The sequence below is a fragment of the Peromyscus maniculatus genome, chromosome 1 (assembly GCF_049852395.1).
Source record: "Peromyscus maniculatus bairdii isolate BWxNUB_F1_BW_parent chromosome 1, HU_Pman_BW_mat_3.1, whole genome shotgun sequence".
NCBI lineage: Eukaryota > Metazoa > Chordata > Mammalia > Rodentia > Cricetidae > Peromyscus > Peromyscus maniculatus.
In genome coordinates, this window is record NC_134852.1 from 24060700 (window position 1) to 24088410 (window position 27711).

The 27711-nt window shown below is 38.2% G+C and overlaps 1 protein-coding gene across 2 annotated transcripts in view; it reads left to right on the forward strand.

The window, feature by feature from the left end:
- The window catches only part of LOC102918058 (sulfotransferase 2A2-like), a 46761-nt gene that overhangs the window by 13596 nt on the left and 5454 nt on the right, over positions 1–27711 (forward strand). For both annotated transcript variants that reach the window (XR_013051214.1, XM_042265669.2), the window contains exon 4: positions 9052–9146. Coding sequence is in view for 1 of the 2 variants with exons in the window: in XM_042265669.2 (XP_042121603.1) it covers positions 9052–9146 (95 nt within the window). In the remaining variant the exon portion in view is untranslated. The remainder of the gene's footprint in view (positions 1–9051; positions 9147–27711) is intronic.

Here is a 27711-nt window from a genome sequence, read left to right on the forward strand (position 1 = left end):
TTTTGGTCAAGTTCTCTGAAGGCTGAACGTCTGAGAAATTCTATCTGGGCCTGATTTTTTTTAATTTAGAGATTGTTTTAAGAACTTCTGCATCTTCATTGCTTGTTACAGGCCTGAGTATTTGTATAACAAAATTTTCATTGATTCTTTGGGAATTTACCATCATGTGTCCCATTCCCACTCATTTCCTAGGTCTTCCATACCTGTTATCTACCCCTGTAACTTCCCCCCAAAAGAAAACCAAAAATAATTTTTAAGAAAAGAAAAGTTGGGCATTGTTCTTTACTGAATAAGATATCAGAAAAAGGAAATATCTCCCATGCTCATGGATCTGTAGGATAAACATAGTAAAAATGGTCATCTTCCCAAAAGCAAGCTACAGATTCAACATAATTCCCATCAAAATCCCAAAACAATTGTTTACAAAATTAAAAGAACAATACTCAATTTCATATTGAAAAAAAATCCAGGATAGCTAAAACAATCCTATATAATAAAAGAATGCCCAGAGATATCACCATTCAAGAATTCAAGATCTACTACACAGCTTTATTTGTAAAAAATATATTGGCTTAAAAACAGAAAGACAGATCAGAGCAATTGAACCAAAGACCAAGACAGAAATCCACACACTGATGGACAGCCTATCTTCAACAAAGAGGCCAAAAATTATACAAAGGAAAAAGGAAAGTATCTTTAACAAATGGTGCTGGCCTAACTGGATGTCAGCAAGTAGAAGAATGCAAATTGAACCATAGCTATCATCCCAAACAAAACTCAAGTCCAAGTGGATCATAGACCTTGAAATAAATCCAGATGCACTGAATCTCATAGAAGACAAAATGGGGAGCAGCCTTGAATGCATTGGCACAGGAGCAACTCTTCCTAAAGAGAACAATGATAGCACAGGCACTAAGATAAACAATTAATAAACTAGATATTTGCTGTATAGAAAATCTTCTGTAAATCAAAGGACACCATCAATATGGATAAAATTGCAGCCTTATAGACTGGAAAAAGTTTTTCAAAAATGCCACATTTCACTTAGGGCCAATATTCGAAATATATAAAGAACTCAAAAAACTAGACACCAACAAACTAAACAATCCAATTTAAAAATAGATTTAAATAGAGAATTTCCCACAGAGGAAACCAAAATGGGTAAGAAACACTTAGCAAAATGTTCAACATCCTTAGCCATTAGGGAAATGCAAATTAAAATGACTCTCAGATTCCACCTCATCCTGTCAAAATGGCTATGATAAAAAAACACAAGTAACAGTTCATGCTAGAGAGGAGGTAGTATGAGGGGAACACTCCTCCATTCCTGGTGGAAGTGCTAAATTGTACAGCCACTTTTGAAGTCAGTGTAGAAGTTTCTCAGAAAACTGGGAATCAACCTACCCCAAGACCCAACTATACCACTCTAGGGCAAATATCCAAAGAATGTTCCATCCTACAATATAGATATTTGCTCAACTATGTTCATAGCAACTGTATTTGTAATAGACAGAACCTGGAAACCCAAATTCAGTCAACCAAGAAATGGATAAAGAAAATGTGAAATATTACTCAGCTGCTTAAAACAAGGACACCAGGAATTTTGAAAGCAAATGAATGGAACTAGAAAAAAATCATCCTGAGTGAGGTTACCCAGACAGAGAAAGACAATCGTGATATGTACTCACTGATATGTTCATATTAGCTATAAAATAAAGGATAATAGTGCTATGATCCACAGACCCAGAGAGACTAGGGACAAGGAGGATTTATAGTGGGGACACACAGATATTCTTGTGAAAGGGAAAAAGAGATTTTTTTTGAGTGAACTGAGGGCAGGTGGGCATGGGAATGTGAGTGATAAGGGAATAAAGGGGGAGAGTTCTGAAAGAGAATATGGAAAGGAGTACATTTCAGGGTCAGTCAAAAACATTGCCAAGAATCTCCAAGGAAGACTCCAACTTAGACTCCAAGAAATAGCAGATATGTAGACTGAACTGTCCGTCTCCTATGACCACATTTGTGCTTGCCCAATTGTCATCAGAAAGACTTCATCCAGCAACTGATGGAAACAGATGCAGACATGCAGGTAAATATTAGGTGGATTTCAGGAAATTCTGCAGTAGAAGGGGAGAAAGAATATTTGGAGCTACAAGGGTCGAGGACATCACAAGAATACTCACAGACTCAACCTGGGCTCATAGGGGCTCACAGACTCTGAAATACCAACCAGGGTGCCAACAAGGGACTGATCCTGACCCTCTGTATATGTGCTATAGTTTTGTAGATTGGTGCCCTTGTAGGTCTCCAAACAGTAAGAACAGGGACTATATCCAATACTTTTACTGGTGTTGGGACCCTACTCCACATGCAGGGTCTCCTTGTCTGTCTTTAATACATTGGGAAGCACTTAGTCTTATTGCAACTTGATATGCCATATTGAAACTCATGAAAGACGGGTTCTTTCTTAAAGAGAAATGGAGGAGGAGGAGTGTGGAGAGTAGAAATGGAAGGGAAATCTCCTGAGGGAGATACTGGGAGGTGAACACAGAAGGGAAAACTATGGCTGGGAAGTAAAATAAAATGTAAACAAATACATTTATTTTAGAAAGAAAAGGAAAACCAAACGAAGCAAAAATCAAACCATCTTTCTGACCCCTCTGAGCAATGACATGCTCTTCTTTCAATGGCAGTCTTCTCTCATATCAGTCCAACATGTCATGTCTCCTATTAAAACATACTTGTTCCACATTGCTACTCCATCTTTTCCACCTCCCCATTACATATTTGTTCATCATAATGGAGTCGGGAGCTGAGGTGTGTTTTGCAGTATATCTTTTTGACCAGAAAGTTTATTTGCAAATGTTCATTGCAGTAAACTGTTGGTCTGGTTTAGGGCCTTTGGCTTCTGCTACACCATGAATACTGACTCCTCTCAGATATCCTACTATTGTGCAGAGTCATGGAGATCCTGTGGCTATGCTTCTGCAGGACCAGCCCTTTACACGTTTGCCAGCAGCTCATAGAAAGGATAAATGTTGGGGTGAACCAACTCAAAGACCTAGATCTGGGCCCTGGGGGTTGCTGAGTTATTTAGCACTGGTATTTGCTCTGCCCTTCCCTGCCCCAGAAGTGACAGGTTAGGGGAAGGACTAGTCCCTACTATTTTTAAGGTTCATTTCATTTCATGTGTAGAAGTATTTTTCTTCTACGTTTGTGTTTGTTGCATATGAATCTGGTGCCCAGAGGGGTTGGAAGAAGGCATTGGGGATTATCATGTGGGATGTAGCTGGAAAGTTCCTCTCCGGGTCCTGCCAAACCCCTGCAGTCCCACAGCACACTTATAAAATAATCACTCAGAAGCTTATATTAATTAAAATTACTCGTCCATTAGCTAAGGCTTATTATTGACTAGCTCTTACATTTAAATTAACCCATAATTTTATTTATGTTTGGCTTGGTACCTTTTCTCAGTTCTACCTTCACATCTTGCTTCCTCTGTGTGTGGCTGGCAACTCCTGACTCTTCCCAGAATTCTGTTCTCTACTTGTCCCACCTATACTTCCAGCCTGCCTACTGGCCAATCAGCACTTTATTTATTAAGCAATCAGAGTTTGCTTAAACACATTCACAGCATACACAGAGATATCCATGGGTAGAAGAGTTGAGTCCTATTTCTCTAAAATAACAGTGACTGCTTTTAACTGCACATGCTTCTCCCCATTTCTACTTGTTTATTTGTTCAAAATGTCATCTTAGTTTAATTTTGGTAGTTTTTAATCTATGTAGAAATTCATCCATATGTTTTAGATTTTCCAGTTTAATAGAATGCTCTTAAGATAAACTTTAATAATTTTCTGAATTTTATTGGAGCTTGTCATAATGACTCCATTTTCACATCTTACTGTATGAGCTTTGGCATTCATTCTTCCTTTTGGTTAGTTTATCTAAAGTTTGTCAATATTGTTTATGTTATGAAAGAACCAAATCTGTTTCATTTTTTGTTGTTGAGCTACTTTTGTTTCACTCATTTCATTACTGTCCGTATTTTCTTTCCAGCTAATGATTTTGGCGTTTGACTTGTTCCTTTTCTACAGCCCTAAGGTGAATCATTAACTAAATTATTGGACATCTCTTTGATTTCTTAATATAGGAACACTGACATTTAAACATCTCTTTTAGGACTGTTTATATCACATCTCACAGATTAATAGATGTAGGGTTTTAATTTTCATTTTATTGGAGGAGTCTTTCTGCTCTTGATTTTTTTTCAAGAAATCATTCATAGTTACATTGTGAGTTGTTCGATGTCCATGAGTTTGTTTGCCTTCTGGCGTCTCTCCTGTTTGTATGTAGTTATCTCATTGTTGTCAGGTAGAATGTAAGGAAATATTTCAGTTTCCCCAAATTTGCTCAGACATTCTTTGTATCCTAATATATGATCTATTTTAGAGAAAGTTCCATGGACTGCTGAGAACAAGGAGTATTCTGCAGTATTTGGATACAATATTGTATAGATATTTTTAAGGCAATTTTACCTGTGATGTCATTTAATGCCATTTACTCTATATTGGGATGAAGCATTAATTGTTGGATGTGAAACTACTATGACACCTGGTGATAGTCTGTGGTTTTATATCTAATAGTATTTTCTGTATAGAACTGTGTGCACGTGTGTATGGAATTGTAAAGATCTTCTCATTTCTCATGAACTGTTGCCTCAATCAGTAGGAAATATTAATTATCAATTCTCACTAGATTTACTTTAAGTCTATTTTGTCATATGAGATCAGCAACACTTGGTTTTTTCAAGCTCCATTTTCCTTGAACACCTTTTTTCATCACTTCATTGTAAAATATATCTGTCTTTTATAATGGAGTACAACAAACATATACTTCATACTTTTATTCCAATCCCCTAGCCTGTGTTTTTCAATTGGGAATTGACATTAATATTCAGTTACTAGTGAAAGGTGCCTATTGATTACTGTTCTTTTGATGGTTTTTCCAAGGGTCTCAAGTTGTTTTTTGTATGACTGTTGTTCTAGTTTGCTTTATAGTTTCAGTGACAAAATGTTCTTGCCAGAAAAATGTAGGGAAAGAAAGTGTTTATCTGACTTCCACTTTCACATCACAATCTAGCTATGGGAGATGTCAGGGCGGTATCTCCAGAAGGAACTGAAGCAGAAACTATTTTACAAATCTGCTAACTCATTCAGTGTTTCAGACTAGGTTAGAGTCTTTATACGTCCCAGGACTAGCTACCTATGCCGTGGGCCCTAACACATCAATCATCAATGAAGACAACAATTCAAACCCTTGGTCACAGGCCAATCTGATAGGGACAATACCTTAACTGAGACTTTCTCAGATAATTCTGGGTTGTGTCAAGTAGACTGGTAAAGCAATTGTATGCTTTTGCAGTCTTATGGATGAATCTGTTTTTCTCTTTGTTCTAAAAGACTCCTATAAATTTATTTTGTAAAGCTGTGTTGATGGGTATAAATTCATTTTGCATAATTTTAGCATGTAAAATTTTATTTCTCCTTGAGTTATGACAAGCAGCTTGGATGGGTACAATAGTAATTATTGGTTGTCTTTTATAATTTGAAGTATAGCTTTCCAGTCCCTTTTGGATTTTAAAAATCTGTATTAAAAAAATCTGTTATTCTGACAGACTTTCCTTTACATTGGACTTAGTGTTTCTCTCTTGTGAATTTCAATGTATTTTGTTTGTTTAATTATAATATTATGAGGGTGGGTTCTTTTCTTGTCTTGTCTCTGTGGTATTCGAAATTCTGCCTGTATCTGAATTAGCATCTGTTCTAACAAAAAGCAAATTAGAGAGAAAAGGATTTATTTTGCTTAGAGCACTACATTACAGTTTATGATTGATTGAGAAGACTTGGCAGGAAGTTAAAGCACTATGTTCAAGAGCAGAGAGACAATAAAGATGTTTACCCTTGCTTTCTTGCCCACAGCTAGCTTTCTCTTTCCTTATGCTTTTCTGCACCCCTCCAGTAGTGAAAGATGCTCCCCATAATGTGTTTTAACCTTCTACATTATCAATGAATTAACAGCACGACCTTTGAAACACATGCCCATAGGCCAATGGAATCTAGACTATTCCTCATTAAAATTCTCTTACAAGGTGGTTATAGGTTGTGTTAACACTAAAAGCCTCTAAACACAACATCTGTATTCCTAACTACAGGGAATGATCTTAATAAATGTTTTCTATACCTATAAACTTTAGATTTCCTCTTTTCATAGAGTGAAAGATATATTGGAATTCCCACTCCTACCTTCTTATTATATTATTTTGCACTTATTGTATTATCCCAGTCCTCCATCTTACCTTCACACTGTTATTTTTTCCTTTAAAATACCTTCTTTATAATGATCTGGTATATATGTATGTTTGAGTATTTGTGTGGTTACACACATCTCACAGAGCATTTGTGAGAACCTGAGAACAAATTTGTGGAGTCAATTGTCTAGTTGTAATTTATGTGGCTCACAGCAATGGTTTGGTCATCAGGTTTATATGATAAGCACTTTTTTACCCATTATTATTTCACAATACCACCATTCCCTTTTGTATCTCTAATTCCTTCAATTACTATTGATTTGTTGTGTAGATCACTTGTGCTAATTTCTACTCTTCCTTCTGCAATAAAGTTTTTTTCCATAATTACTTTTCAAAATTGTGTCATTAGGGGATGAAGAGAGCTTTAGTGCTCAAAAGAACTTCATGCTTTTTAGGGGAGGGGAGTTTGTTAGCCAGTATCCACATCAAGTGGCTCACAGTTTTTCATAACTTCAGCTTCAGAGGAACTGAAACTCTTGTCATCTCTGCAGACACACAAACACACAGACTCATACTCATATACACACTCATATACAAAAAGAAAAATAAAATAAATCTTTCAAAAATTGTATCATTAACTACAAGTTTCTAGGGCCTTGCATATTCTCTGACTGTTCATATCTCTCTCTCTCTCTCTCTCTCTCTCTCTCTCTCTCTCTCTCTCTCTCTCTCTCTCTCTCTCTCCCTTTCTCTCTCCTTCCCTCCCTCTTTCCATCTCTCTCTAACCTTTCCAACTCCCTCTAACCTTTCCCCACACCTCTCTCTCTACTTGATGACCTATTCCCTTCATTCTTTTAATTGTGGTTATTAATAATGTCATACATCCTTGATTCATTCACTTGGTTTCACTCAACTGCTTGTTTTATTGATGAGAATTATTTTCAGCCATGTAATACAAAATGCCATTCTTCCCATCTCTGTCTTTGAATCTTTCTCTCTTTCTAGGACCAGGAGACAGTTACTTACTTGGCTACTAATTGAATATTACTCATCACTAACACTCAGATCTTGTGATTGGTTTTGGATACAGCCACTAGGTCACATCTCTTGATACATATCAATTGACATGAAACAAAATAGTCAATATCCAGGCTGATTAGTATGGTGCAAGCCGGCAATCACAATATTCATGGGATGGATTCAAGTGAATCAATAGTTCAAGAACATCCTTGTCTACATACCAAGACAGAGGAAGCCTTGTTGAGATATTCTTTTTAATACCTGCTTCCAATTAAACACTTATCTTTTAAAATGACTTCCAAGACAGAACCACTGTTAATTTCCAGTCATTAGCTTATTTTTAGTGCTCTCCCTAAAATGGTTTTGGCTTTTTTGTTTGTTTTGAGACAATATCTGTTGTATGCCAGATTGGTCACAAATTCTCTATGTACTGGAATATGACATTGAACCTCTGGTCTTCTCTTGTCTTGACATGCCGAGTTTTAGTATTGCAGTTGTATGCCATATTTGATTTGGCTTTTAGGTTTTCTTTGAATGTGAATTTTGAATGTGAATGTGAATTGAATGTGTGTTTACAATAGTGTGATTATAAACGTGTGAGTGTGGCAGTTTTGTGCCAAAACTTGAATGTGGAAGGCAAGCAACAACATCAGGTGTTGAGCCTTAAATTCTACCCTGTTTGAGACAAAATCTCTTTCTTCTTGTTCATCATTGTGTTTGCCAGCTTAGCTGGTCCCAATCTTCTGAACATTCTCCTGTCTCCACCTTCCATGTCATTGAAGGAGCACAGGTGTAAGAAAAAGAAACTGAATTATCATCTTTGAATGGTTCCTGTGGATTCAAATTCAGGTCCTCACACATGCACAGCAAATGCTTTCCTCTGAGTCATCACCTGAACCCAGCTTTCAATCTCTTTAAGTGGCCTAATTCTTTGTTGTATTATGAAGTTTATTTCTCTCTATTACTTCTCTGTAGATCATTTACCCCCAGCTTTCAATCAAATCTTAGATTCCTTGAATTCATGCGTCCTACTGCTCTGACCCTTGCTTAACTCTTAGCTTCACTGCCTCTCATTGGACCAGGTGATCTCCAGATCATATCTCAGCTGCTTTTGCTAAGGCCCTTAAGCAGACCAGGTTGGCTTTTAGAAAGTATCTTTTTTTTTACTGATTTGGGACCATTTTTTCCCTCAAGCCTGTTAGGGATGAGTCATCCTACAGGGGTGAAGGTGGAATTCTATGCCTGGAAGGTCTCTATTAGTCTGTGTTTAGGACGCCAGGGTATTGAAGAGTCACTATTGAGACATGGTGGAAGCTTAGAGGTGGATGCCAGGGTGAGTAGATGTCCCTTAGAAAGGATCGAGATAGTTCTTTAGACATGATAGCAATATAAAGACCAACTGTAGACATGGAAAGACCTCTCTGGCTTACTGTATTGGTATGATGACTTCTCCCCAAAACATACATCCATTGCTAAAGCCCAACAGAAGCATGTCTCCATGAGGCATCAGGGGTAAATCTGTAAGTTGATGAGTTTACTAATGGACTTGATTTAATCAGCTCATTATCTCTGTGTATGTGTCCAATGTTACATTGTATATTTTAAATACTAGTTTCATTTTTCTTAGTAAAGCAGTCTGTCATTTGCAGAAAGGTGAAGAATATCAGGAAGACATGACTTTCATTCTTTATAAGCAATGCTTTCCACTTCCATTCCCGCAGTGGTATTTGGATCATGGTTTGAGCACACCCGTGCCTGGCTATCCATGAGAAAAAGAGACAACTTCCTGCTATTGAGCTATGAAGACATAAAAAAGGTAATTGTCATTCTTACAGCAATCACAGAACCTCTCATAAACTCACACAATGTAGCAACCCATATTTCTCAGTATCCCCATGTCAGTTTTAGATTAATAAAGAGTCAATAAAGGTGAAATTATGTCCTTGGTCCCTTATTGACATGCACCTGAAATTTTCTCTGCAGTTACCTTATCCATCACGCACATCTTTTCCTTATTAAACCTGGAGTAGGTTGGGGTAGCTCATACTTGTGCTATAGGTTTTGTAATTCTGTCTATGCAACACATTTAATAACCTTATAACACAGTAGTCTGTTGGGAAATAGGTAAAGCACTTTCATTCCACTGTTGTGCCAAATGTATGTCATCCCCCCTTGATGACAAGAAGAGGGACAAAGGCAGGAAATCCATCTGTGAATCCTGGGAGAGCACAGGAGCTGAAGTCACATGAACCGAGTGATACACACATCTGACCAGGAATGTACAAGATGCAGCCAGTCAGGGATGATTGTGTCCTGTTCTCTGCAGTACAGGGGGTTCTGCATGGTGGGCTAGAATACACTAGAGATTTGAAAACTCTTAGTATAGAATATCTAAAATGTTTCAACATTAAGTAATGGCATATGTCTAAATAGATTGAGAGGCCATATCCTTATCAGATCATTGCAGGTTTCATTTCATTGAAATGCCCCACAGACAGGTAGCAATATGTTCAAGTACTGTGTATGTTTCTAAAATATCTATTATTTTGAAAATTAAAAATATATCTTGGCAAGGCATCACAGGACTCTAAAATTAGCACTGAGATAGATAGATAGATAGATAGAGAGAGAGAGAGAGAGAGAGAGAGAGAGAGAGAGAGAGAGTCACGGTTTCTACGTTATCCTTGTTTGTATGGTGGGTTTGAAGTCAACCTTGGCTAAAAGAGACATTGATCCAAAGATCATTAATTTAAATAATTTTAAGTTAATTTGTGTATTTTATTTTCATTTAGTTAAAAATTCTCCCTCTACTGATGGACACATAATAACGACACCAAGCCTGTAAGCCCAAAAATATTCACATTTGTTCAGCAACTCAAAAGCTTTAGTAGTTCAGAAGCTAACAGTGAAACATAACCATCATTTCTATATCATAAATAAAAAATATCAATCATACTTTTTAAGAACAAGAAAAAACACAAGTGCAGTCTGTCAGAGAAAACACTTACCCATCCTTTGAATAGTTCAAAAAAATTAGTTAAGGAGGAAATGAAGCAGTCTTACAGCCACTGTTGAGCTTTCAGAAGTAGACTCTGGTGATGATGAAAGTCACTGAAAGCAGTAACTTCGTTGTTCTCATTTTTATTTCCCTTATAAAATTTATTATAATTTAAAACAAGTTTTAAATTTAAACATATTTTAATCATATCCTCTCTCTCCCAAAATTTCTTCCAAGTTTTCTCCTCCTCCTTACCCACACAAACTTAAATTCCTCCTGAAAAAAAAAATCCAAATAAAACAAAATTCCCCCCAAAGAAAACAGAATAAAACAATAACCAAAGGAAAAAACACTGAACTGCCATGAAATACAACCAAATAAAAGCATACACACATGCACACACACAAACACACACATACACACACATGCACACGCACACGCACACGCACACGCACACAGAGAAATAAAACTGTGGAGTCCATTACATGTTGGTCAACTACTCCTGCACATGAACACTTCCCTAGAGTGGTTGATATATCCAGTGTCATTTCATTGGAGACAGTGGATTTTCCCTCTGCCAGCAGGTATAAATGACAGTTCCATTGTTATCCTTTAACCTAGTGGCTAGATTTTCATCCATTCATTTTTTTAAAAATATTACAAAATAATGTACAATCTGATTAAGTAATATTATTACCTCAAAATTGAACAAGATAAACCAACAGAATGAAAACTGCACAAGAGAAGGCACAAGCAGAGACGACCCACATGCTCAAATATCAAGGAAGACCACAAAATCACTCAACTGTAGACCCTAACATATAAGCAGAGGATTGGTGGAGACTGGTGTGCCACTATGCATGCTGCTCCAGTCTGTGGGTCCATATGAGTTTTTCTTATGTTGATGTGGATGGTCATGTTTTCTTAGTGTCCTCCCTCTTCTCTGGCTCTAACCCCCCTTTCCTTATTCTTCTGAAGAATTGTCTGAGCTCCAAAGTGAGAGATTTGGTGGAGATATACCACTTAAGGCTGATTGCTCAAAAGTATCTCAAACTCTGTGTATTCTCTGTCTTTGGATCTCTATTTTTCTTCCCGACTGCTTTGGGAGAAATCTTCTCTGATGACAGCTGTACAAGGCACTAATCTGAGCACAGCAGAACACCATGGAGTCACTCTTTCACTAATTTTTCAGAACAAGATTATTTGGTTTTACCCTAGGTCCCCAGGCTATCTAGTCTCTGGTTAACAAAGCAGTGTCAGCTATGTGTTCCATCTCATAGAGTAGTAGGCCTTAAGTAAAATCAAGCATTTCTTGGTTACTCTCGTGAGCTTTATGGCATCATTGCCTTAGCATATCTTGCAGGTAGGACTATATAATTGGAAGTTTCCTGTCCCAACTGCCTGGTCAAAAAAACCAACTCAGAGGCTAAATGTGATCTATAATTTCACAGCTGATAGCTGTGGCTTGTTACTAGATAATTCTTACCTTTAAATTAACCCATTTTTATTCTTCTATGTATTGTCAAGTGTCTCGTGTCTTTACCTGTCCTCTGACATGTCTTGCTTCCTAATCAGCCAGCTAGTAGCACTCCTGAATCTGTTCTCCTTCTTCCTATCATTCTAGATTTGGTTTTACTGCCTAACATCCTGCACAGCTACTGGTCTGTCAGCTCTTTATTAACCAAAATGAGTAAGACATATTGATAGTGTAGAAGGGATTGTTACCGAGAATTTTCACCTCTTTGTCTAATTAAAAAGAAAGGTTTTCATAGGTGTGTGGGTTAATGTCAGGAGCTTAATTCGATTCCACTGGTCCACATGTTGGTTTTTATGCCAATACCAAGCTGTTTTTATTACTGTAGCTCTATAGTAGAGCTTGAAGTCAGGGATTGTGATGCCTCCAGAGGTTGTTTTATTATACAGGATTCTTTTCTCTATCCTGGGTTTTTTGTTTTTCCATATGATGTAGAGTATTATTCTTTCCAGGTCTCTGAAGAATTGTGATGGTATTTTGATGGGGATTGCATTGAATCTGTAGATTGCTTTTGGTAAAATTACCATTTTTACTATGTTGGTCCTGCCTATCCATGAGCATGGGAGATCTTTCCATTTTCTGACATCTTCAATTTCTTTTTTCAGGGACTTAAAGTTCTTGTCATATATATCCTTCACTTGCTTGGTTAGTGTTACCCCAAGGTATTTTATGTCATTTGTGGCTATTGTAAAGGGTGATGTATCTCTGATTTCCTTCTCAGCTTCTTTGTCCATTGTATATAAGAGAGCTACTTATTTTTTTGAGTTGCTCTCATATCCTGCTATGTTACTGAAGGTGTTTATAAGTTTTATCAGTTCCTGGGTGGAATCTTTGGGGTCACTCAAGTATACTATCATGTCATCTGCAAATAGGGAAAGCTTCACTTCTTCCTTTCCAATTTGTATCCCCTTAATCTCCTTATGTTGTCTTATTGCTCTTGCTAGAACTTCAAGTACTATATGGAATAAGTATGGGGAGAGTGGACAGCCTTGCCTCATTCCTGATTTTAGTGGAATTGCTTTGAGTTTCTCTCCATTTAATTTGATGTTGGCTGTTGGCTTGCTGGAAATTGCCTTTATTATGTTTAGGTAAGGTCCCTGTATTCCTGATTGCTCCAAGACTTTTATCATGAAGGGGTGTTGGATTTTGTCAAATGCCTTTTCTGCATCTAGTGAGATAATCATGTGGGTTTTTTTTTTGAGTTTGTTTATATGGTGTATTACATTGACAGACTTTTGTATGTTGAACCACCCTTGCATCCCTGGGATGAAGCCTACTTGATCATGGTGGATAATTGTCCTGATGTGTTCTTGGAGTCTGTTTGCCAGTATTTTATTGAGTATTTTTGCATCAATGTTCATGAGGGAGATCGGTCTATAGTTCTCTTTCTTTGTTGCATCCTTGTTTGGTTTAGGAATCAGGGTAATTGTAGCCTCATAGAAGGAGTTTGGTAATGTTCCTTCTGTTTCTATTATGTGGAACAATTTAGAGAGTATTGGTATTAACTCTTCTTTGGAGATCTGGTAGAATTCTGAGCTGAAACCATCTGGTCCTGGGCTTTTTTTGTTGGGAGATTTTAATGAATGTTTCTATTTCCTGAGGAGTTATTGGACTATTTAAATAGTTTATGTGGTCTTGATTTAACTTAGGTATGTGGTACCTATCCAGAAAACAGTCCATTTCTTTTAGGTTTTCCAGTTTTGTGGAGTTGAGGTTTTTGAAATATGACCTTATAATTCTCTGGATTTCCTCAATGTCTGTCATTATATCCCCCTTTTCATTTCTAATTTTGTTGATTTGGATTCTTTCTCTCTGTCTTTTGGTTAGTTTGGATAAGGGCTTGTCTATCATGTTGATTTTCTCTAAGAACCAACTCTTTGTTTCATTGATTTTTGTATTGTTCTCTTTGTTTCTCTTTTATTGATTTTAGCACTCAATCTGATAATTTCCTGTGGTCTATTCTTCCTGGGAGACTTTGCCTCTTCTTGTTCTAGAGCTTTCAGGTGTGCTGTTAAGTCACAAGTGTGCGATTTCTCCAACTTCTTTATGTGGGCATTTAGTGCTATGCATTTCCCTCTTAGCACTGCTTTCATAGTGTCACATAAGTTTGGGTATGTGGTGTCTTCATTTTCGTTGATCTCTAGGAAGTCTTTAATTTCTTTCTTTATTTCTTCCTTAACCCATTGGTGATTCAGTTGAGCATTATTCAGTTTCCATGAGAGTGTAAGTTTTCTGTAGTTTTTGTTGTTGTTGAAATCTAACTTTAAACAATAGTGGTCTGATAGAACACAGGAGGTTATTCCAATTGTTTTGTATCTGTTGAGATTTGCTTTGTGGCCAAGTATGTGGTCTATTTTAGAGAAAGTTCCATGGGGTGCTGAGAAGAAGGTATATTATTTTTTGTTAGGATGCAATGTTCTGAAGATATCTATTAGGTCCATTTGGGTCATGACATCAGTTAAGTCCTTTATTTCTCTGTTAAGTTTCGATTTGGGAGATCTGTCCAGTGGTGAAAGTGGGGTATTGAGATCTCCCACTATTAATGTGTGGGGTTTTATATGTGGTTTAAGTTTTAGTAATATTTCTTTTACATATGTGGGTGCCCTTGTGTTTGGGGCATAAATGTTCAGAATTGAAACTTCATCTTGGAGGATCTTTCCTGTGATGAGTATGTAATACCCTTCTTGATCTCTTTTGATTGATTTTAGTTTGAAGTCTATTTTGTTGGATATCAGGATGGCTACCCTTGCTTGTTTCTTAAGACCATTTGATTTTAATGTCTTTTCCCAGCCTTTTATTCTTAGGTAGTGTCTGTCTTTGAGTTTGAGATGTGTTTCTTATATGCAGCAGAAAAATGGGTCCTGCTTTCATATCCATTCTGTAAGCCTATATCTTTTTATAGGTGAATTAAGTCCGTTGATATTAAGGGATATTATCGATCAATGATTGTTCATCCCTGTTATTTTTGGTGGTAGTGTGTGTGCACTTCTCTTCTTTGGGGTTTACTGCTGTGGCTTTGCCTATTGCCTGTGTTTTCGAGTGTGTATCTGACTTCCTTCGGTTGGAATTTTCCTTCTAGTGCTTTCTGTAGGGCTGGGTTTGTGGATAGGTATTGTTTAAATCTGGCTTTGTCTTCAAATGTCTTGTTCCTTCCATCTATGATGATTGAAAGTTTTGCTGGGCTGACATACATGGTCTCTTAGTGTCTGCATTACATCTGTCCAGGTCCTTCTGGCTTTCAAAATCTCCATTGAGAAATCAGGTGTTATTCTGATGGGTTTGCCTTTAAAGGTCATTTGGCCTTTTTCCTTTGCTGCTCTTAATATTCTTTCTTTATTCTGTACATTTAGCTGTTTAATTATTATGTGGGGAGGGGACTTTTTGGGGGGGTCTAGTCTGTTTGGTGTTCTATAGGCTTCTTGTATCTTCCTAGGCATTTCTTTCTTTAAGTTGGGAAAGTTTTCTTCTATGGTTTTTTTAATATATTTTCTGTGCCTTTGAGTTGGTATTCTTCTCCTTCTTCTATCCCTATCATTCGTAGGTTTGGTCTTTTCATGGTGTCCAAAATTTCTTGGACATTTTGGTTCATGACTTTGTTGGCTTTAGTGTTTTCTTTGACTGATGAATCTATTTCTTCTACTGTACCTTCAACACCAGATATCCTCTCTTCCATCTCTTCCATTCTGTTGGTTATACTTGCATCTACAGATTCAATACAATCCCCATCAAAATACCAACACAATTCTTCACAGACCTGGAAACAATAATACTCAACTTCATAGGGAAAAACAAAAAAACTCAGGATAGCCAAAAGAATCTTGTACAATAAAACAAACTCGGGAGGCATCATGATACCTGACTCCAAGATCTACTATAGAGCTACAGTAAGAAAAACAGCTTGGTATTGGAATAAAAACCAACATGTGGACCAATGGAATCGAATTGAAGACTCTGACATTAACCTGCACACCTATGAAGATATAATTTTTGACAAAGAAGCCAAAAGTGTACAATGGAAAAAAGAAAGCATCTTCAATAAATGGTGTTGGTATTACTGGATATCAACATGTAGAAGGCTGCAAATAGATCCATCTCTGTCACCGTGCACAAAACTTAAGTCCAAGTGGATCAAGAACCTCAACATAAATCCAGCTACTCTGAACCTGCTAGAAGAGAAAGTAGGAAGTAGTCTTGAACACATTGGCATAGGAGATTACTTCCTAAATATAACACCAGTAGCACAGGCACTGAGACAAATAATCAATCAATGGGACCTCTTGAAACTGAGAAGATTTTGTAGAGCAAAGGATACAGTGAACAAGGCAAAGCGACAGCCTACAGAATGGGAAAAGATCTTCACCAACCCCACATCTGACAGAGGACTGATATCCAGAATATATAAGGAACTCAAGAAACTAGACATCAAAAAGACCAACAGTCCAATTGAGAAATGGGCTATAGAACTATACAGAGAATTCTCAAGAAGGAAACTCAAATGGCTGAAAGACATTTAAGGAATTGCTCAACATCCCTAATCATCAGGGAAATGCAAATCAAAACAACTCTGAGATATCACCTTACGCCTGTCCGAAGGGCTAAGATCAAAAACACTGAGGACACTTTATGCTGGAGAGGATGTGGAACTAGGGGAACTCTCTTCCACTGCTGGTGGGAATGAAAGCTTGTACAATCACTTTGGAAATCAATATGGTGCTTTCTTAAACAATTGGGAATCAATCTCCCCCAAGATCCAGCTATACCACTCCTGGGCATATACCCAAGAAATGCTCAATCATATCACAAGAGCACTTGCTCAGCTATGTTCATATCAGCATTGTTTGTAATAGCCCAAACCTGGAAACAACCTAGATGCCCTTCAACGAACAATGGATAAATAAATTGTGGCACATATACACAATGGTATACTACTCAGCAGAGAATAACAATGACATCATGAGGTTTGTAGACAAATGGATGGATCTAGAAAAAAATCATCCTTAATGAGGTTACCCAGACTCAGAAAAACAAATGTGGTATGTACTCACTCATAGGAGGCTACTAGATGGGGAACAAGGATGACTGGACTGCTATTCACATCACCAGCCAGGCTAACTGTAAAACAGGACCCCAAGAAAGACATGGGGATCACCCAATGATGGAGAAATGGATGAGATCTACATGAAAAACCTGGATATGAGTGGGAGCAATGAACGGTGAGGGTCGAGGGAAAGAGAGCAGGAGATCCCACCTTGATCAAGAACAGAGAGGGAGAACAAGGAATAGGAGACCATGGTAAATGAAGACCACATGAGAAAAGGAAGAAACAAAGTGCTAAAGAGGCCCACAGAAATCCACAAATATTCCCCCACAAAAGACTGCTGGCAATGGCTGAGAGACAGCCGGGACTGACCTACTCTGGTGATGGGATGGCCAAGCACCCTAATAGTTGTGCCAGAAACCCCATCCAAGGACTGAGGAATCTAGATGCACGCATGCACCCCTAGGCCCTGGGTGGAGTGCTGGGAGTCTAATTAGTGAGAAAGAAGAGGGTTTCAATGAGCGAGAATTGTTGGAACCAAGGTTGGATAAAGCACAGGGACAAATAGCCAAATGAATGGAAACACATGAACTATGAACCAAAGGCTGAGGGGCCCCCAACTAGATCAGGCCTTCTGAATAGTTGGGACAGTTGATTGGCTTGATCTGTTTGGGAGCCATCTAGGCAGTGGTACCAGGTCCTGGGCTCATTGCATGAGTAGGCTGTTTGAAACATGGGACTTATGCAGGGACGCTTGGCTCAGTCTGGGAGGAGGGGACTGGACCTGCCTTGACTGAGTCTATCAGCTTGATCTAGTCCTCGGGGGTGGCCTTGATCTGGAGGTGGGGGGAATAGGGGTTGGGCTGGGGGGAAGGGGAGGGGGACAGGAAAGGGGAGAACATGGGAATCTGTGGCTGTTATTTAGAACTGAATAGTATTGTAAATAAAAGAAAAAAAAAGGTTTTCACCTTAATATGGTAAACTATATACAACTAAAATGGTTATTATATAAGAATTACAGTAATAGTATCGGATCCATTTACATTTGGCAAAATTGGAGAAAATACTTAATTTTCGAACTTATCTTGGTTTATATCTAAGTTTTGTCTCTAATTTACTTTCTATTATAACTAAGAAAAACTATGATTATGATTATTTAGTCTTCAGCTCCATCAAGACCCCAGAAGGGTGAAAAGTTACCTAATGGCAGGGACATCAGGTTGCCAGGACAGTCACCCAAAGGTCCTCTGTAACACTGGGGCATCCTAAGGTGGTCTACTGGCTAAGCATATCTGACAGACTTTCCTGTTAAGCAGAGAATATTGAAGTCATTTTCTATTTCCTTAGGGGTTATTGGTCTATTTAAAATGTTTATCTGTTCCTGATTTAAATTTTGTATGTGCTATCTATCCAGAAAATTGCCATTTTCTTTCAGGTGGAGTACAGGTTTTTGAAGTATGACCTGATGATTCTGTGGATTTCCTCATTGTCTGTTGTTAGGGCTCCTTTTTCATTTCTGGTTTTGTTAATTTGGATACTCTCTTTCTGCCTATTAGTTAATTTGGATAAGGGCTTGTCTATCTTGTTGATTTTCTTAAGGAATCAACTCTTTGTTTCCAGTTTTCTTGAAGCTCACATTAGAGGCTCTTGTTTGAGTTCCTAAGTTTTTCTCTTGCATATTTCCATTAAGATGAGTTTTCTTGATTGATTTTATTGCTACTTTCTGGTTTGAATGGATTATTTATTTCTTTCCACTGTTTGTGTTTTCATAGATTTCTTTATGAGATTTACTCTATTCCTCTATCATTTTCATACATGCTATTTTAGGGTCAATTTCTTTTTTTAAATAAATTTATTTATTTATTATTTATACAGTACTCTGTTTGTATGTGTGTCTGTCTGCACACCAGAGGAGGGCACCAGATCTCATTATAGATGGTTGTGAGCCACCATGTGGTTGCTGGGACTTGAACTCAGGAGCTCTGGAAGAGCAGTCAGTGCTCTTAACCTCTGAGCCATTTCTCCAGCCCGAGAAAACATTTTTTTAATATATATATATATATATAAAATTTTACAATACCATTCAGTTCTACATATCAGCCATGGGTTCCCCTATTCTCCCCCCTCCCACTCCCTCCCCTTACCCCCAGCCCATCCTCCATTCCCACCTCCTCCAGGACATGTCCTCCCCTGAGGACTGTGATCAACTTGGTAGAATCAGTCCAGGGAGGTCCAGTCCCTTCCTCCCAGACTGAGCCAAGTGTCCCTGCATAAGTTCCAGGTTTCAAACAGCCAACTCATGCAATGAGCACAGGACTTGGTCCCACTGCCTAGTTGCCTCCCAAACTGATCAAGCCAATCAACTGTCTCACCTATTCAGAGGACCTGATCGAGCTGGGGGCCCCTCAGCCTCTGGTTCATAGTTCATGTGTTTCCAATCATTTGGCTATTTTTTTATAATAATTGAGTAAAACTGAAATTTATTATATGCCACAGTCGTCATATATATATATATATATAGCCTCTATGGTTCTATGGGTTGTGGTCTCTTTGTTCTTTATTTTATGTCTAGAATCCACCAATGAGTGAGCACATACCATAACTGTCTTTCTGGTTTTGGGTTACCTCACTCAGGATGATTTTTTTCTAGTTCCATCCATTTGCCTGCAATTTCATGCTTTCATTGTTTTTCTCTGCTGAGTAGTACTCCATTGTGTATATATACCACATTTTTTTCATCCATTCTTTCGTTGATGGGCATCTAGGTTGTTTCCAGGTTCTGGCTATTACAAATAGTGCTGCTATGAACATAGCTGAGCATGTATCTTTATGGTATGAATCAGCATTCCTTGGGTATATGCCCAAGAGTGGGATGGCTGGGTCTTGAGGTAGTTCGATTCCTAATTTTCTGAGAAACCGCCATACTGATTTCCACAGTGGTTGTACAAGTTTACATTCCCACCAACAGTGGAGGAGTGTTCCCTTTGCTCCACATCCTCTCCAACATTGGTTGTCATTGGTGTTTTTGATCGTAGCCAATCTAACAGGTGTAAGGTGGTATCTCAGAGTCGTTTTGATTTGCATTTCTCTTATGATTAAGGATGTTGAGCATTTCTTTAAATGTCTTTCAGCCATTTGTAGTTCTTGTTTTGTGAATTCTCTGTTTAGCTCTTTAGCCCATTTTTTAATTGGACTGTTCAGTACTTTGATTCTAGTTTCTTGAGTTCTTTATATATTGTGGAGATCAATCCTCTGTCAGATGTGAGGTTGGTGAAGATCTTTTCCCAATCTGTTGGCTGTCTTTTTGTCTTATTGACTGTGTCTTTTGCCCTGCAAAAGCTTCTCAGTTTCGAGAGGTCCCATTTATTAATTGTTGTGCTCAGGGTCTGTGCTGTTGGTGTTTTATTTAGGAAATGGTCTCCAGTGCCAATGCGTTCAAGAGTGCTTCCTACTTTCTTTTCTATTAAGTTTAGTGTAACTGGATTTATGTTCAGGTCTTTGATCCACTTGGACTTGAGTTTTGTGCATGGTGACAGATATGGATCTATTTGTAATCTTTTACATATTGACATCCAGTTATGCCAGCACCATTTGTTGAAGATACTTTGTTCCATTGTATAGTTTTGGCTCCTTTGTCAAAAACCAGGTGTTCATATGTGCATGGATTAATGTCAGGGTCTTCAATTCGATTCCATTGGTCCGTATGTCGGTGTTTATACCAGTTACAAGCTGTTTTTATTACTGTAGCTCTATAGTAGAGTTTCAGATCAGGGATGGTGATTCCTCCAAGGGTTGCTTTATCGTATAGGATTCTTTTAGCTATTCTGGGACTTTTGTTTTTCCATATAAAGTTGAGTATTTTTCTTTCCAAGTCTGTGAAGAATTGTGTTGGGATTTTGATGGGGATTGCATTGAATCTGTAGATTGCTTTTGATAAGATTGCAATTTTTACTATGTTAATCCTACCTATCCATGAGCATGGGAGATCCTTCCATTTTCTGATATCTTCTTCAATTTCTTTCTTTAGAGATTTAAAGTTCTTATCAAAAAGGTCTTTCACTTGTTTTGTTAGTGTTATCCCAAGGTATTTTATATTATTTGTGGCTATTTTAAAGGGTGATGTTTCTCTGAGTTTTTTCTCAGCCCTTTTATCATTTGTGTATAGGAGGGGTACTGATTTTTTTGAGTTGATCTTGTATCCTGCCACTTTACTGAAGGAGTTTATCAGCTGTAGGAGTTCCCTGGTAGAGTTTTTGGGGTCACTTATGTATACTATCATATCATCTGCAAATAGTGAAAGTTTGACTTCTTCCTTGCCAATTTGTATCCCTTTGATCTCCTTTTGTTGTCTTATTGCTCTAGCTAGAAATTCTAGTACTATATTGAATAAATATGGGGAGAGTGGACAGCCTTGTCTTGTTCCTGAATTTAGTGGTATTGCTTTGAGTTTCTCTCCACTTAATTTGATGTTTGCTGTTGGCTTGCTATAAATTGCTTTTATTATGTTTAGAAATGTTCCTTGTATTCCTAATCTTTCTAAGACCTTTATCATGAAGGGGTGTTGGATTTTGTCAAAGGCTTTTTCAGCATCGAAGGAGATGATCATGTGGTTTTTTTCTTTCAGTTTGTTTATATGGTGTATTACATTGACTGATTTTCATATGTTGAACCATCCTTGCATCCCTGGGATGAATCCTACTTGGTCGTGATGGATGATTGTTTTGATGTATTCTTGGAATCGGTTTGCCAATATTTTGTTGAGTATTTTTGCATCAATGTTCATGAGGGAGATTGGTCTGTAGTTCTCTTTCTTTGTTGCATCTTTGTGTGGTTTGGGTATCAGTGTAATTGTAGCCTCATAAAAAGAGTTTGGTAGTGTTCCTTCTGTTTCTATTTTGTGGAACACTTTGAAGAGGATTGGTATTAGTTCTTCTTTGAAAGTCTGGTAGAATTCTGCACTGAAACCATCTGGTCCTGGGCTTTTTTTGGTTGGGAGACTTTTGATGACTGTTTCTATTTCTATAGGGGTTATTGGTCAATTTAAATGGTTTATCTGGTCTTGATTTAATTTTGGTATGTGGTATTTATCCAGAAAATTGTCCATTTCTTCCTGGTTTTCCATTTTTGTGGAGTACAGGTTTTTGAAGTATGATCTGATGATTCTCTGGATTTCCTCGTTGTCTGTTGCTATGTCTCCCTTTTCATTTCTGATTTTGTGAATTTGGGTGCTCTCTCTTTGCCTTTTGGTTAATTTGGCTAGGGGTTTGTCTATCTTGTTGATTTTTTCAAAGAACCAACTCTTTGTTTCATTGATTTTTTTGTATTGTTCTCTTGTTTTCTATTTCGTTGATTTCAGCCCTCAATTTGATTATTTCCTGGCGTCTATTTCTCCTGGGTGAGTTTGTTTCTTTTTGTTCTAGAGCTTTCAGTTGTGCTGTTAATTCATGGGTATGGGATTGCTCCATCTTCTTTATTTGTGCATTTAGAGCTATGAATTTTCCTCTTAGCACTGCTTTCATAGTGTCCCATAAGTTTGGGTATGTTGTACTTTCATTTTCATTGAATTCTAGGAACTCTTTAATTTCTGTCTTTATTTCTTCCTTGACCCATTGATGTTTCAGGTGGGCATTATTCAGTTTCCATGAGTTTGTGGGTTTTCTATAATTTTTGTTGTTATTGAGGTCTAACTTTAAGGCATGGTCGTCTGATAAGATACAGGAGGTTATTCCAATTTTTTTGTATCTGTTGAGATTTGTTTTGTGTCCAAGCATGTGGTCAATTTTTGAGAAGGTTCCATGGGGTGCTGAGAAGAAGGTATATTCTTTTGTGTTAGGATGGAATATTCTGTAGATATCTATTATGTCCATTTGAGTCATAACGTCTGTTAGGTCCTTTATTTCTTTGTTAAGTTTCAGTCTGGTAGATCTAACTTTTGGTGAGAGTGGTGTGTTAAAATCTCCCACTACTGATATGTGGGGTTTGATGTGCATTTTAAACTTTAGTAGTGTTTCTTTTATGAATGTGGGTGCTTTTGTATTTGGAGCATAAATGTTTAGAATCGAGAGTTCATCTTGGTGGATTTTTCCCATGATAAATATGTAATGTCCATCCTGGTCTCTTTTGATTGATTTTAGTTTGAAGTCTATTTTTTTAGATTTTAGGATAGCTACACCAGCTTGTTTCTTAGGTCCATTTGCTTGGAAAATCTTTTCCCAGCCCTTTACTCGGAGGTAGTGTCTGTCTTTGGAGTTAAGGTGTGTTTCTTGTATGCAGCAAATGGATGGGTCCTGTTTTCTTATCCATTCTGTTAGCCTGTGTCTTTTTATAGGTGAGTTGAGACCATTGATATTGATGGATATTAATGACCAGTGATTGTTAATTCCTGTTATTTTTTTTTGTTGGTTGTGTTGGGTTGTCCTTCTGTGGTGTATGTTGGTGTGGGATTATCTATTGCTTGATTTTTCATGGATATGTTTAGCTTCTTTGGGTTGAATTTTCCCTTCTAGTGCTTTCTGTAGGGCTGGGTTTGTGGACAGGTATTGATTAAATCTGGTTTTATCCTGGAATATTTTGTTTACTCCACCTATGGTGATTGAGAGTTTTGCTGGGTATAATAGTCTGGGTTGGCATCCGTGGTCTCTTAGTGTCTGCATGAGGTTTGTCCATGATATTCTAGGTTTCATAGTCTCTATTGAGTAGTCTGGTGTTATTCTGATGGGTTTGCCTTTATATGTTACTTGTTCTTTTTCCTTTGCGGCTCTTAATATTTTTTCTTTGTTCTGCGTGTTTAGTGTTTTGATTATTATGTGGCAAGGGGACTTTTTTTTTTTGATCCAGCCTATTCGGTGTTCTGTAAGCTTCTTGTATCTTCATAGGTACTTCTTTCTTTAGGTTAGGAAAGTTTTCTTCTATGATTTTGTTGAATATATTTTCTGTGCCTTTGAGTTGGTATTCTTCTCCTTCTTCTATCCCTATTATTCTTAGGTTTGGTCTTTTCATGGTGTCCCAAATTTCCTGGACGTTTTGTGTTACGACTTTTTTGTCTTTAGTGTTTTCTTTGACTGACGAATCTATTTTCTCTATCGTGTCTTCAGTGTCAGAGATTCTCTGTTCCATCTCCTGCAATTGGTTGGTTATGCTTGTTTCTGTAGTTCCTGTTCGTTTAGTCAGGATTTCTATTTCCAGCATTCCCTCAACATGTGTTTTCTTTATTGTCTCAAATTCATTTTTCAGATCTTGGAATGTTTCTTTCATCTGTTTAATTGCTTTTTCTTGGCTTGATTTGATTTCTTCCCATTTTTCGTTCATTTTTTCTTCCATTTTTTTAAGGGAGTTTTTTATTTCCTCTTTAATGGAGTTTTTCATTTCCTCTTTAAGGGAAGTTTTTATTTCCTCTTTAAGGGAGTTTTTTATTTCCTCTTTAAGGAAAGTTTTTATTTCCTCTTTAAGGTAGTTTTTCATTTCCTCTTTAAGGAAAGTTTTTATTTCCTCTTTGAGGGAATGTTTTATTTCTTCTTTAAGGGCCTCTATCATCTTCTTAAAGTCATTTTTAGGGTTGATTTCTTCTGTTTCTTCTGTCATGGTATGTTTAGGTCTTGCAGGTGTAGAATCACTAGCTTCTGATGTTGCCATATAGATCTTTATGTTGTTGCCCGTATTTTTGCACTGGCGTCTACTCATCTCTTCCTCTGTGCAGTGCAGGTGGTGTCTGTGTCTGAGAGTGCCTCTCTTGTTCTAATTTTTAGTCTTGGTTTAGTAGGGGTTCTTGGTTAAATTGGTGCTATTGGGCTATTTCTTCAGGGGCAGCTGATTTCAAGCGATGAATTATATACTTATGATTCTGGTGATCTGGTTTGGTGTCTGGGTAGCGCCTTCTTCTGTGTTCCCAGGTCATGTTTTGTTCATTTGTCAACTCCTCAGCTGATCTTGTTTCTTCAGACTTTAAACTGTAGGCATCTGAGTCCTCTCCCAGATGGGTTTCAGCTGAGCAGGGTAGTCTCACCAACACCTCCAAGTTGTTGGGTTTCACAGGATCAGCAGCTGGGCCCTGGGTTGTCCTCAGACGGAGTGTTCAGATTCGTTCTGGTTCTGACCCACGGAGATAGCTTCTTCTCCAGGTGTTGGGGTTAGGGGCGTCCCTGTTCCAAGCTGAGTCTGCTTGTCTCCATCTCTGGGCCTGTCTACCTCTGCTGTCTGCCGCTGGGCCTGTATGTCCCTGTCAGCTGCCGCTGGGTCTGTCTGCCTCTGGCGGCTGCCTCCCCGGACCTACCTGCATCTGCTTGTCTCCTCTGCCGTGTCTGTCTACCTCTGTGGGCTGCTGCTGGGCCTGAATGTCTCTGCTGGCTGCCACCGGGCCTGCATATCCCTGTTGGCTGCCACCGCTGGGCCCGTCTACCTCCGCGGGCCGCCGCCACAGCAGGCCTACCTGCGTCTGCTTGTCTCCGCCGCCGGGCCCGTCTACTAGGGTTAATTTCTTCTTCTGTAACAATGGTAGAATAGTCAGGGCCTGTTCTAGTATGGTTTCTGGGCACTAGTGAAGACATACTGTCTTGGATGTTATGGACTATGCTTTCAGGTTGGCATCTAGGCATCTAGGATTGTGAAAATTATAATTCTACATGCTGATATCTGGTCTTGCCTTTGTTGGGTTCCTGCTTCCTTCCTTATTTTTGTAGTACTGTCTGGTACTTAGGAGAGTGTAGTGACTGTGTGTTGTCTGGTAGGAAATTCTTCTGGGATCCTGATAATTGTGGCCAATGGGAGTTCCAGGTAAAATGTTACCAGATATTGAAAGCTGAAACTTAGGAATGGCAATAGTCTAGGAGGTTGTCCTAATAACATCCACAGGAAGGAAGATAGAAACATTTTCCACAGGAGCTGCTTAGTTAGTTACCCGAGAATGAGGTCACTGAGTGAAGTTAGGCCACAGGAGAAGGTTCTATATAAAGCTATGAATGAGACTAAGGAGTAGATTTTAAAAAATGGAGGGAGAGATGAAGATCTGCAGTTAGCCTATTTGCTTTCCTGGTTAGAGTGGCCTGTAAGTGCTTAGGGAGTGTCTTCTGGAAGTCAGGATTTGCTATGACAAAACAAAGAGTATGGAGAGGAAACTTTGTAGCATAAGACTTGTGTTATTCATGTGAAGCAATGGCATTTGGTGGAGGGAGACTGTAGCAGATGTTCTACACCGAGCTCGGAAGGAGACTAGGAGCCTAGACTTAAAGGAGCAAGTAGAGATGTGAAAATGTGCATTTAGCCTAACTGCTTCCATGCCCAGTTTGATCTATGGGTTCCCAGGGAATGCATGATGGAGTTGAGGTGTGGAGCAAATCAATGCATTGGTGTTGGGATGTTAGGAGGGGAGATCCGCTAGAGATGTGAGTGGCTGAGGCAGGTGTTCTGCTACAGGGCTAGGGGAAACCCTGGGGTGGTTGGACTTAAAGGAATGAGGGGGAGGTGAAGATGTGTAGTTACTTTATTTCTTTATGACCAGAATGTTCTTTGGTTTCCCAATGATGTCCTCTTGGAGTTGGATGCTGGGATAGTACAATGAATTACAGGACTGAAGTTAGAAGATCTGTGGAATCCATTCTATGTTGGGGGGGAGTTGCTACACATTTTCTGTGGCATAACTGGGCATTAGACTGGGGAATTGGATCTGGAGGAGCACAGTGAAAGGTAAAAATCTGCAGTCAGCCTACATGCTTCCCTGGCAAGAGTCAAAAAATAATTTTTAATGTAAAATATTAAGGAGCATCAAAAACAGGAAATTGGATTATTCAAAAGGAATTGGATCTCTTAATGGTATCATCCAGGAACACAAAGTTTCTACATGAGTAGCAATATAAAGACTCTTTTGTCTTTTGTAAAAATCTTTTACTTTATCTTCATAAAATTCAATATTTCCCAGGAAGCTTCCTTACTAAGATGTCTTTGTTGCATGGTAGTGCAGTTTCCCATAAGTTTTCTGTCCAACCATTCCAAACATTTTTTTCTGTTATTGCCATGGTTGTTTATCATCCCATAAGATATTAACTAAATCTGTAATAAAATATGTAATAAAAGTTTTGAGACAGTGATACGTTTAGGCCCCCAGTAAAAGTGCCCCAGCCCAGAAAAAGTGTCCTGGCAAGCTGCATCTTCAGCAAAGACCCTAGAAAGTTGAATGGCGAATGAAAGGGACAAGAGACACAAAGAATTGACAGCAAGTCAGTATTCTGATTAATCTACAAAATTTTATTTTTCTCAGGTGGGTTTTATAGCAAGCAGACCAGGAAAATTTCTTTGGGAAAACATCAGGGGACTGTTGAGTTGCCAAGCAACCCAACCAAGCAACCTAACCACAAAACTTTGTTACTTATGGTTACTATAGCAGAAAGATAACGAAATGTTAAGTTATTTTCTAATAACTCAGGACTTGTCCGGGCATGTCAATAGTTTCTGGTTAGTGGCTCAATACTGGACAGCAGAAACTTAACTCAGGCAGGCAATATGGCATGGCTCTTACAATTGTCCTCAGAAGAAAAGGGCTGGAATTCAAAGCAAAATCCAAGACTGTGCCTTCTTGTGACTATTTCTTAGTATTAACCCAGTTGTGGTAGTTCACAATTGTAATTCCAGAATACGGGTATCTGAAGCAGGAAGACTGTGAATGTGATGCCCTGCTGAGTTACAGCATGAGGTAAAACTTGAAACAAACTAATATCTCCCAGAAGTACCCCCAAGTAATAATTATTGAGAACAGTCTTATGAAAGTTTAAAGGTATTATTCGCATTTACCCATAGGGTGCTGTTTTACATGGTGTAAACTT